This window comes from Apis mellifera, linkage group LG12, assembly GCF_003254395.2.
Source record: "Apis mellifera strain DH4 linkage group LG12, Amel_HAv3.1, whole genome shotgun sequence".
Classification (NCBI taxonomy): domain Eukaryota; kingdom Metazoa; phylum Arthropoda; class Insecta; order Hymenoptera; family Apidae; genus Apis; species Apis mellifera.
In genome coordinates, this window is record NC_037649.1 from 8,503,566 (window position 1) to 8,516,682 (window position 13,117).

A 13,117-nucleotide genomic window follows, 5' to 3' on the forward strand; every position below is an offset into this window, starting at 1 on the left:
CAATAATAAATGGAATATATATAAATATATATAAATAATTAAATATAAAAAAATATAATCAATAAATCTAGTTATTTAGTTATGTATTTGGTATTTAAATAGTGATTTTTATTTGTAATATAATATATATTAAAAAATAAACATAAAATTCAAATAATCAATTGAAATAATTACTTCATAAAAAATACTAATACATTACAAATTATAATTATTAAAAATAATAATATTCTTAGTAATCTACAATAATAAATTATATATTATATTATTAATAACTAAATTTCCTTTAGTGATTCCAAAGCGTGAAGTATCAGGAAGATATGAAGAAGTATACATGTTCTCTTACATGCAGCTTATATGTAAGTATTTGATATAGATATATATAGAGATTATATTTAACTAGAAGTTATATAAGTATATCTCTATATATCTATAGATAATTTTTAATTGTTAAATGAGAATTTTTTTTAATAAAAATTTATAGAATTATATGTACTATCTAGTATATACCTTATAATTTTCATACTTCAAAAATATTAAAAATAAACAATATTACTTATTGCATTAATAATAATATTTATTTATTATTTTAATTGACAAAATAATATATTTATTGTAAAAAATAAATATGGATTAGAGATATATAAGAATTTCATGTGCATGTGAAAGAATTTATAAAATTATATAAATAATATATTCATAATAAAATAAATTAATAAAATAATTAATTTTTTTATATAATTGTGTAAAACATATACTATATTTATATAATTGTGCAAAACAGTTATATTTTAAAAAATTTACTTATTTCTAATATTAAGTATTTAATATTTTTTTAACGAGAAATATAATATAAAGAAAAAATATTTTTGAACATTAACCGCGATATCCTGTTATGTATCCTGTTATTCTTTTCGATTATTAATTTTTGTATGTATGTATTTTTTGTATGAAACCACTTATTTCCTTAATAAATAAGATTTCCTTATTAAATAAGATTGAATATGGAAATCTTTAAAAATTATAACTATTTAAAATATTTTTTTTATTTACTATATTTATTTATTATATTTATTTATATTTTATTGTTATATCAATAATGTGAATTTATCTTGATATTTTATATCATTATCGATATTTATGTTAATTAAATTCATAGTTATTGTAAAGAATAGTTTACATTTAAATCTTCTGTCATAATCTAATCTTGGGAACGATGTCATAATCTCTTTTATATTGGTACCAATATAATAAATAAAATTAATATAATTTATAATTATACTTAATTTTAAAAATATATTCTAATATCTTCCATCTATAATAAGTATAATATATAATCATGAAATACGAAATAAGAATTTTATAGAAATAAATTATAAATATTTTTTAAATTAATATATGTTTGTTAAATTATATTTTAATTTTACTGTTGGTAATAATACGATTTTAAAAATATTTTCGATCTGTGCTCAATAGTTCATCAATCTTTTAAAACGGATGGAATAGGCTGATGAAAACTTATTTGATACTGCTTTAAAAGTGTATTTATTATAGTATCAACGTTTCATAATTCGCGCCATGGATATTTTCATAAGAAACTTCAGAGGTTATGAAATATCGAATTCATAACAATTAAAAAGCATGCTTTATATTTAAATCCAAATTTATTTATACAAAAATAACAAATATAAAATAATTAACAAGTTTAAATATTAAAATATAAAATGAGGTGGATGACACGACAATTTTCATTACCAATTTTACTCGGTATATCCTTAACAAGTGTGAGCATTGCTATATTATATGTATTATACAAAAAGGTAAGGTTGTAAAAATATAAAAAATTATAATTATTTAATTAATATTTTGTTTTAATTATTTACTTAATTGTATAGGATGAAGAAGACATTAAATCTAGAAAAAATCATGTTGAAATTTCAAAACGATTTACTGCAGAATGTAAAGTACCTAGACAATTCGTTCCTGCTGTTATTGGAAGAGGTGGTTCAATGATAAAAGATATACAAAATAAAAGTGGAACACAGATACATTTTAAAGAAGATAACATTGATTGCCCTGATCGTATTTGCATCATAAAAGGAAGCTATGAAGGTGTACATTTAGCTGAAGAAATGATAAAGTCTGTAATCCAAAATCAGCCCATAATTGAAACATATGAAATGTATGTACCTCAAAGAGCATGTGGAAGAATAATAGGAAGAGGTGGTGAAGTTATACATCAAATTCAAGCAACATCTAGTGCAAAAGTCATTATTGAAAGCAGTTATACTCCTTATGATCCAAGTATATTCGATTTTTATAAATCCATGTTATTATGCTTTATATTTTTGATTTTATCTCTTCTAAATTTTAATAACTGCTAGTACTTTACAGATGCTGAAAGAAGAATTATTATAAAAGGAACAGCTGAACAAATTGCTACGGCTTTATTACAAATTGAAGATAAAGTTCGAGAAGAAAAAGAAGCACGTACAAAATTAGAGGCTTCTTCTGCTTCAAGATTGCCTAGAGGAAAATTATCTCCACGTAATACTAAAAATAATATACAATCTGAACAAGTTCAAACTACTGAATTATTACCAGGTATATAAAATATGAATAATATTCTTTTTATAATTATTAGATATATAGATAATTATTAGATTATATTATTAGATATTTTATATATTTTTTTATTTTTATTTCTAGTTTCTGATGGTGGAATGGAAGTATATATATCTGCAATGGAAACTCCTAGTCAATTTTGGGTACAAGTTGTAGGACCTGGAACTACTGCACTAGATAAATTAGTATCTGATATGACTGTTTATTATAATGATGAAAAAAATCATGAATTGCATAAATTAAGAAATGTAAATATATGATTGAATATTTTAATATCTACTTATAAGAAATAGTATAACAGATGTTATTTAGTAATTGCCTTATAATTATCATTTTAGATAACACTCGGTCAAATAGTAGCAGCAAAATTCAGTTTTAATGAACAATGGTATAGAGCTGAAGTTATTTCTGCACCTGAAAATGGTCAATGTGAAGTTTATTTCGTAGATTACGGAGATCGTGAAATGGTTCAACTTGATTGCATATTGGAACTTCGAACCGATTTTCTCAGCTTAAGATTGCAGGCGATCGAATGTTCATTGGCTAATATTAAACCAAGGTAAGTTAATTTTCAATGAAATAGAGTTAATTAGAATAGATTTAGAATAAATTTAATCGAATGATTTAAAAAAAATGAAGAAATTTCCTAAAAAAATTTATAAAAATAATCTTTATTAAAGTTCTTTCATTGAAATCAAAATTTTATAATTAATTTTATTTATATATTTAAAGAAAAGATGTCAATTGCTTAATTCACTATCATCCATGTTACTTGATCTTGAACTGCCAATACCAGCTTCACAAACTTCATTAAACAATTCTGGATTTGTTTGTTCCATTATTTTCCATGCTAAACTTTTATTGAGTACCGTTAAGTTTTCCTCGCAATATGCTAAACTTGCTTTTTTAAGCGCATCGCATCCAAATTCATCTGCAATTAAAAGTCTGCTTGCTATATTTTCTGGAGTTATTGTTTCTATAAGATTTCTTTCACAAAGTTCTTTTAATCCTAAACAAATATTTACGAATAATTTTATTAATGAATGCTAGATTTTTCTAAAGAATAAATTCTTCAATATTATAATATACAATACCTTGCAAAGAAAAACGTTCAGCCAACGATAAAAGTTGTGGAGCAAAATTATCCAAATTATCGACTTGATCGCTGTATATGTATCGTAAAAATTCTTCAGCTACCTCTTTACTAAGATCCAACAATTCCAAGGAAAATACATAACGTTTCTAAAATATTTTAATATAAAATGTGATCATCGTAAAATTTAAATATCGAGTAAATAGAGTAATGAATAATGTTGAGTACATACCCGTAAAAAAAACAAACTCGAGTAGAAATTCTTTTTTTTTTTTTCCAACCAATTGTATCACAAAAAATTAGTTGTAAAATTATGTTAGTTACGCAAACCATAATAAAGTTTTAAAACCAATTTTAAATAATTTTTAAGTTTTAACTTTATACAAAATTTGAATAGATTACTGATATTAGTTATTAAATGAGAAAAAAATAATAATTTATTATCTACAAATACATTATGAAACTCTAAAATTATAATAATGTTAAACAAATATATAATGAAAGAAATTTAACTTTAAAGAACAAGTCTATGCAATAGTAAATATGCAAAGTAAATATCGACACTAATTTTAATTTTTTAAGAGATATTTTTAAAATAATATAGATTTGTTATTTATGTCGTTAAAGCTTAAAATAAATTAACATTCTGCAACACAGGTACAGAATAACTTCTGACACGTACATTGAAACGTCCGCTTTCTTTATCGATTATGTTATTTTCTTGTAACATTCTCGTATCCATTTTATCTTTTATAGTATTTGTCTTCATATCTTTCCTCTCATTAAATTCTTTTAAAGGCAAAATCATTTCAGCAAGAACGTTGCTACGAGCAGTCAATACAGTACTATGAACTGGAATTTCTGTATTGTTTAAACCTCCACAAATTAACTTAGTGTCTGCACCATATGAATGTTTTAACAGTCTGGCCATATCCTGAAAAATTTTTATGTATATATTATTTATTTTATTTTTTAAATTTACATATCAATAATCACAAAAATTCTTGCATTTATTTTTAAATATTTTATTCAAAGAATTTCCTTCTTTCTTAATTTCATTTAATGTTCTCTCTCTTTTTTGTTCTCTCTATTTTTATAGAGTTATATTCTTCTTTTGGAGAAGAAAAAAATTGATGAATAAAAATAATGGAGAATTTCAATTCTGTTCAAATTGCTTTTATATGTATTATGTATTGAAAATACTTGCCTGTGACAAGTTATGTTTTTCGCTCTCGTATTGGATTATCTGTATTTTAACCATTAATACCACCTCACCATTCTTCTTTAAATGTCTGTGGACGATGGACAAGTCTCTATAGCCCAAGGAAATGATGTCCGTGTATGATTTCAGCTCGAGTATTGTCCTGCTAACGTGACAGTATTCCCAATGTTTAACGTCGGCATTGAAAACTGCAAATTGAAATCGTATCTTCGCTTGTTCCGCTTCATCTACGTTGCAGTTCAACATGTTCAGGCACAATACCACCGGGTTTATTATTCTTTTGCCTGTTACCAAACAGTGGACCATTCTTTCCTTTAATAAAGTCGATATCGATGATTGTTTCGAGTGAAAAAAAAAAGGAAAAAAAAAAAAAGAAGAAAAAGAAGAGAAACAGAATAAAAAATGCATTGAATTCTGAAGTAGCGTAATAAAGTTAAAAATAATTTACATTTCTTTTCCAAGAATCTCTAAAAAAAATTAAAGAAGTAGAAATAGAACAAAATTTTATAATTTTCGTGATTCTTATTAACTCGAAGAAATTTTATTTCTCAAGTTTAATTAGTTCAAAGTTTAATTTAGTTCATTCGTATTCAAAATACAAACGATAATACATACGATAATAGAAAATACAAATTTATAATTGCGTTATATATTATTCTTCTTACCATCGGGATTCTTCCAGAATCTGATGGATAAATTCCATGTGCTGTGAATACCATTTATATTGACGTTGAAGGGCGGGCTATCTATATGGCTTTTCTTCGAAATAGTTCTTTTGTAATTTGGAATAGGCCACGTGTATTTAAACACGACGTCTGAGACTATTGGTACCAATAGCTCCATTTTATCGTGGCTTCACACAAACGAAAAGGCCTACGATAATCGGATGATGATGAATTATTATGTACCGTAAAAGTCCATTTATTTGAATTTGTTAAAGGAAAATTAATTTATGAATGGATCTTTTTATTTACTATAATTTTTCATTCAAATAACTAGAGTTATTGATACATTTAAATAAGTGAATTCAATTAATCTATTTTTATCATATATAATATATTAAACAAAATATTAGCAAGAAAATATTCTGTTTAACAATAGAAAATTGAGATGCGAATTCTCATCTATGCTTAATTTATTATACTTCAAAAAAAGAATTACTTTCATTTCTTATCTTCTTTAATATCAATACTTTTCTTTCATCCTTATTCATTTTTATAATGTAATATTTTTTTAATTTTCATTATTTCTCTCTATATTATTTCTTACATTTCTGTATTCATCGCGCATATGCCAACTTTTCTCGCCGCATATTTCTTCTTTCTTCCTCTTCATTTTCTCGTATTTGTTAATCTGTTTGCGAGTAAAAACAATTCCTCTGACGTTTTATAATTGCGACCCAACAGTCACGATAAAGCTTCTTCGTGTGAAAATGCGCTTTGTCGTCGATTGTTGGTCCCGTTATATCTCGTCCAACTTTTCCTTGTATAAATTATTAAGTTCAACGTATTCGGACACACACGTTTTGTACATTTTGGCAAGCCGCCAATTTCCCATTTTAATTTATCTTTAATTGAACGAGACTTTCTTGCGTCGCTTGTACGTTTATGCTTTTGTTTCAGAACCGGGATTAAAGGGATTGAAAATGAAATCGAAATTTAATTGTAGTTAATCGGAACAGCAATTGCGCGAATGAAAGATTCGAGCCGATTCCAATGCAATTTCAATCGCGACTGCAATCGATTGAATATCAATTATAGAACTTCGTCTTTGCATAGGATAGGATTTTTTCTACACAAGTGTTGTACCGCAATTTTAATTGGAAACGAGCAAAAAGACTCGATTAACTCGATTCTATTGAATTTATTTCATATTTATTTCTGTCTTGCCGATTTGTTATATTCAAATAATAAATTATAAATTATAAAAATCATTTATATATATATAGTAAAATTTAAATATCAAATAGGATAATTATTTAGAATTTACTTTTCTATTATTATTCAACAGAATCGACTATCAAATTATTTAAAAAAATATTAAATTTATAAAAAATAACATTAATTTTATCATTCATTAAAAATTTTCTAAAAGATTATACAATTTCAAAGTTAGATATCTGATAATTGATTATTGGAAAATTTTCACGAGTTAATGTGAATATGGAATGTAAACCAACGTCGAAATTAAGATGGACAAAAATCGAAGCATCCCCGCAATGCCCTGAACGATCAGAATGGGGGTAGATTCCGGTGCGGGGTAGTAATCGAACGCGAATTGAATCAATCTGGCCGAATACCGGGTTTCGTATCGCGTGCCGAGAAACAGCTAATCACCGGCACAACCTCGAAGTAATGCACACACGATGGTTTTCGAGTTGGAATTACCGCGGTGCCGACGGTCTTCGGTTACACGCGACACGACGGCTTTCGAGGGCAAATCCGACGAGTGAGTGCCTCGTTGCCAGAAAGCCGCAGACCACTCCGAAACGCTTTCTATTTCCGTTCTCCTCGTTCCATCATCCGTCAGCTTCGATTCACTTCGATGTTAGAAAAGATGTTATAAATTGTATTTCTTCTTCTTCTTCTTTTTTTTTTTAATTAGCCAGGTGAATCATTATTTTTCTTTATTTTTAGATTTTTTTTTTGGAAAGGAAAACTTTAATTTTCAAATTTATTTATTGTAATATATGTCTTGTGTGATAAATTAATGATAATATATTTAATGTTTAATATTGGGTATATATTTTAATTTAAAATAGTTTAAAAATAATTTATTTTATTTTTTTTCAATTATTTAATTTGATTTGGTTAAGCATATTGAAAAGAATTCTCTATAGCAATAACAGACCATTTGGCAAATTAAAATTAACAGATGGAATAATCGCGTTAACGATCCTTGATTGAAGGCAACAACGACCTCGAAGACCATTTGAGTAACAAATAAGGAGCTTTAGAAGGCTTAATTCCCCGTCTTACAATTCGTTACAATTAACTGCATAATAAGAATTTTAAATTCAATTATCAAACGAAAATTCCCTCTTCTCTCTTTGACGATTATTTTTTTTAATTTCTTGCCTCAAGTATTATATTTTCCTGATTGGTAATTCTAATTAGTAATTTAAATATTTAAAGATTAAATTGTCGATCGGCAAAGATATTTCCAACCTGACAATGTTCTCACGATAATGTTTTTCATATATGGAAATATAATGGATAATTCAATATTCGTTTCATGAGATCAGCTTTAATGTCCATCGCTTGGCAACCGGAAGAGAATCAAGGGAATAGCATTTCTCCGTTTGACATTCAAATACTTATATTACTCGACGTTTATTTCGCGCTTGATAAAAACGAAATAAATTCTTACTTACGTGAATACAACACACGCGCCTGTGTTACGAAGTTCATTAATTCATCGAGCAAGAATCCCTCTTGCAAGTTGAAAATTCACTTTTTCATTTTCCACTCAATCTTATTATCTTATATATCTTCCTCTCTTTTTTATATATATATTAAAAATATCAGCGCAAATTAATTCATTCTCGAACCACTCCAAGTCACTTTTGATAAATATTTCAAGTGTTATTAAATAAAGCTTGATAAGATTCTTAAATTATATCACAGATACTTATTACTATTAACAACTGAGAAAATTTTAATTGTCTGATAAGATTTTGCAAATTACATCACGGATAAATAATTGATAATTCGATAAGATTAGAATTTTTTAAATAGTCACAATATAGTCGCGTCTTGATTTAATAAACTTCTCTCTCTCTTTCTCCCTTTCTCTCGTTTCTTTTCTATTTGTACGAGGAATATTGTTCGCCACGAAGATCGTGAAACGACTGAGACCCTCTGACCATTACGGAGGGTCTACGTTCATCATCCATTTCATCTTCTCGCACGTGTATACATCTGTGTGTTATAAATGGAACAAGACGTCCCGAAAGTGCTTGAACCTCGCGAAATGGGGATGTTTCACGCGCGCCTTCTTTGTTTCGTGCGATAATACCCTTATCAATTCACGAATTCGGATTGAATACTGTATATGAAACAGGGTTAATGGGAATTGCATAAAGAATAGGTCGTTACATAAAAGTTGTTGGTAATTGAAGCGTGAATGAAATGGATCGACCATATAAAGTCAATCTGAGATGATATAATTCTTTTAACTTCAAATTTTTTCTTTTTTTTTTTTTGTAGAATTTATCATGAATTCCTTAGAAGTGAGAAGTCTTTGAAATTTGTCGATTCCTTTTTTTAGAAAAAGAAGTCTTAGAAAATTTAGTTAAATTTCACCTCGTTTTAGAAATCAAAGTTTATCAATTTTTAACGAAATTTTCATCTTGGATGAGGTTCATAATAAAATCAATCTGAGATGATATAATTCTTTTAACTTCAAATTTTTTTTTTTTTTTATAGAATTTATCATGAATTTCTTAGAAGTGAAAAGTCTTTGAAATTTGTCGATTTCTTTTTTTAGAAAAAGAAGTCTAAGTTCCCAATTATGAAATTTAATTTAAATTTCACCTTGTTTTAGAAATCGAAGTTTATCAATTTTTAATGAAATTTTCATCTTGGATGAGGTCAATCTGAGATGATATAATTCTTTTAACTTCAAATTTTTTTTTTTTGTAGAATTTATCACGAATTTCTTAGAAGTGACAAATCTTAAAATTTGTCAGTCGATTTCTTTTTTTAAAAAAAATCTAGAAGTCTTCCCAATTATGAAATTTAGTTAAATTTCACCTCGACGTTTTATAAATCAAAATTTATCAATTTTTAACGAAATTTTGATCTTGGATGAGGTTCATAATATAGAAATGATTTATAATCTTGATTCAAGATTTTATATTTATCTTAGTTTTAAGATTTACAGTTTTAGTTTTATCTTTGATGTTACATTAATTAAAAATCCGTACGAGTCAACGATTTTTATAAACAAAATACAAATATTTACAAGTAAACATAGACATATGTATATACTCGCAACTTCTAAAAATGTTAAATGTTTTCCTTGAAATGTTTTTATTGCGCAACTTTCTATCTAAACATTGGCAATCGCAGATTCACAAATTGCGAAGTTACACAGAACGTAACGTAAGAAACATCTCGAAATTGGCAACAAAAAGGAAATCGTAGTATGCAATGCGACTTTATTTTTTTAATGTTTTCAAATTTCTAGTATTTTCATATCACTACGAGGGATGCACCAATTTATACGAAGTATATTTATGGCGCAAGAAAAAATTATGCTCACGTTGTCCTTATCTGGAGGATTGTCCGCAATAAAGCGAAACTTGATTAATTTTTCTCATGCTAATTTTATGCGCGTTATTGTAATCGAACGAGAGAAAGAGAGAGAGAGAGAGAGTATGCAAACAACTTGCAAATAACGTGCAAATATTTATGTCAGAATTCATATTTTCCAAGATATCGATGTAATATATCGAATCGAGCTTGGAATTATATTTTGTCGCTTAAAATCCATCAACTATGAATTGCATTGTAAATTGTAAATATTATAATATACGTGTATAATGCTTTGGTCTTAGAAATTTATTATCTATAAAGTTTAGAATTTAGAATTAATTAAATTGATCCTGCAGTATTTTTCATCATTTTAATATAAATTTTTCTTCTTTTTCGAATACAGAGACAACGAATGGAGCGTAGATGCTTGCAACTTGTTTGCAGAGTTCACTTGTGTGGCTGAATGGATAGTGTTGACGGCTAAAGTTAGAGGTTACAAAGAACGGACTTTTGGCTATGGAAGATCCCGGCGAGAAGGTTCTCCGATTCCTTGCGTGGATCTTTTCTGCGATACGGTATTTTATTAAGATAATTTACAAAAAAAAAAAATCTGAAATATCTCATACATCTCTTAACTTCTTAATTATTATTTTCTCGATTCAGACCGTTAATGTTGGTCAAGAGTTGATAAACGAAGGGTTCGCCGAGTTGGAAGAGAATCTGTCATCGGCAGCTTCCTCGACCCTGTCGTTATCCAATCGAAGCCACGAAGTCACGGCTATTTCGACTCCCGCGTCCACTTCCCCATTGGCGAAACGGGCTTTGAGTCCTGAAACGTTAACGGACAGTCCGAATAAATTGGAATCAGCCTCCGAATTGCAAAATACTTCGATGATAGATCTGAAGATATCATCCAATGTACACGGGCTTTCTCAAATCGAAGAAATCGATTTGGTAACACCACAGGTGAGTATTTGAATTCGAATATTAATAAATTTATTAAAGAATTAATATTTCTTCGATTTGTGTATAGAAAAATATTATATTGGAATATCAACGAGACTATAATACAATTCCAAAAATGATAAGAAACGAGGATCCAGAATGAGAAAATCTATGTCGGCGGAAGTTCGATCGTAGAAAGTGGCCGGACATGGATTTTTCTCTCCTTTTCATTTTCAAACGGCTGCGGTTAACCATTAAAGCGATGAATATATCGCGATATCCGTTAACAATGTCTGCATCGATTTCTTTCAGAAACCCAGTACACGAATCGAGGAGATCGATCTGGTGACACCGGTGAAGGACGAGACCAAACATTTCATCGAGAACGAGAAGAAAGTGCTGCACGAGGACGGGCGTGGTGATTATCTGAGGAACGGAAATAGCAATCAGTATGGGAGATCTTGCAATTCTCAGATGAAAGTCGCCAAATACTCGCCGGTCGCGCCGGCTGGCTACGAAAGCGATATTTCGGATGATTCAGGCGAGATGGAACTAGGGTAAATCCAAAAAAAACGGCCATATCTTTTTTTTCTTTTTCCATCGAGTTACGCTTCTATTCTTTTTTTGGCCTCGTAGTCGTTTAGGATGTAACAATTTAATCTTTTCTCGATAGAAAAATGAAAAAAAATGAAAAAAAAAAAATGAAAAAAAAAAAATGAAAAAAAAAAATAGTATAGAAGTCATTAGAAGCAATTTAGATCTTTTATTTATACGCTTATTTTTTGAAATTATGCTGTAATTTTGCGATATTCTTCTCAATATTTTGGCAATTTCATAGAAAGTTATGAAAAAGAGAAAGTTATTGAGTAATAAAGTAACAGAATTTTTATATTTATCAAAACTGGCAGAAGAAGGAATTAAGAAATAGTTGGAGAATCTCATTCTGAAATATTTTACTGCTTTGATTTTTTTTTCTTTTTTTTCTTTTTAATGCTTAAGGTATAATTTAATTTTTACTTTTCTGTTAAACTATTCTGTGCTTTTTTACTTAATCATATTCAATTTACTTCTTTTATTAAAAATAATTATTTTCAAGCCATTTAAAGTACAAATAATTATTTATTATGTTATTTAATTTGCAAATGATTCTCTTACTATTTTAATAGATGCATTTTAAATCTATTTTATTCGCTACGCGAAACATATTGTTTTCTAGTATTTTGCATTAATAGACTCTGCCATTGATTAATCAAAATCATCAATTAAGCATAGAATTGTTTTCACACGCTTTAAAAAATGGTACATAATAAAAGAAGAATTGTAAGAGCTTAAAAGCGGCATAAAGTAGATGTTTTAAAAGCAGTTGTTACTTGAAGCACGATAAACTCCGAAAAAAGCTCTTCCTTACTCTTCTTCCAAGTAGTCACGTAGCGCTACTCTTGAGGTCGTGCATTATTTCTCTCAGAACACGTACGCTACTTAAAGTATGCTCAAGATTAAGAAACTATGTGCCTTAAACTGCTTCGTACATAATTACCATTACTGAGGCATAAATATATAGCATATAAGAGTTGCAAGTATTACAAGATGTATACAGATTAAAAAAAATTATGTAGATCGTTCTATTTTTATAAGATAACTAATTAATTGATTAAGCTCGTTTTCATATTAGATTGGTGGAAAGTAAATGAATAAATTATAAATAAATATATAAATATTATTTTTTTATTTATACTTTAATTAAAAAATTAATTAATCTCGATTTTATTGTGAAAAAATTATGAAGTATTTTATTTATTTTTTAAGTTTTGATATTCTCAAACTTTTAATTTCTTTTTTTTAAATTATCAAAATTTTTGCAGAAAAATTCCAGCTGCTTTAATTAAAATTATAATTTTAAAACTACAAAAAAAAATAGTGCCATATTATTCTATCTTTTTATTTTTTATTTTTTTTTATTTATTATTATTTTTTTTT

At 27.3% G+C, this 13,117-nt stretch overlaps 2 protein-coding genes across 10 annotated transcripts; one reads left to right on the forward strand and one right to left on the reverse strand.

Moving 5' to 3' along the window:
• The first annotated feature begins 1,455 nt into the window (after window positions 1–1,455).
• On the forward strand, window positions 1,456–11,842 carry LOC551474 (tudor and KH domain-containing protein homolog). The gene is made up of 8 exons (XM_016915417.2): window positions 1,456–1,817; window positions 1,893–2,301; window positions 2,392–2,601; window positions 2,707–2,870; window positions 2,961–3,181; window positions 10,599–10,770; window positions 10,859–11,161; window positions 11,453–11,842. Exons 1-8 carry the CDS (start codon window positions 1,722–1,724, stop codon window positions 11,699–11,701), a joined length of 1,824 nt encoding a protein of 607 aa, XP_016770906.1. The 5' UTR covers window positions 1,456–1,721; the 3' UTR covers window positions 11,702–11,842.
• Window positions 3,293–8,808, reverse strand: LOC100577913 (protein roadkill). 9 transcript variants are annotated; one of them, XM_016915418.2, is made up of 7 exons: window positions 8,311–8,808; window positions 5,603–5,810; window positions 4,923–5,221; window positions 4,398–4,649; window positions 3,948–3,977; window positions 3,717–3,864; window positions 3,293–3,553 (listed from the first exon to the last, which is right to left on the reverse strand). In XM_016915418.2, the coding sequence occupies exons 2-7, from the start codon at window positions 5,778–5,780 to the stop codon at window positions 3,363–3,365; spliced, it is 1,098 nt and encodes a 365-aa protein (XP_016770907.1). In that variant the 5' UTR covers window positions 5,781–5,810; window positions 8,311–8,808; the 3' UTR covers window positions 3,293–3,362. The 9 variants fall into 9 exon arrangements, with proteins under 9 accessions (XP_016770907.1, XP_016770909.1, XP_006565302.1 ...); XM_016915420.2 differs by having other exon boundaries at window positions 3,293–3,631; window positions 4,923–5,125; window positions 8,311–8,807; XM_006565239.3 differs by having other exon boundaries at window positions 3,293–3,631; window positions 8,311–8,807.
• Window positions 11,843–13,117: the final 1,275 nt, after the last annotated feature.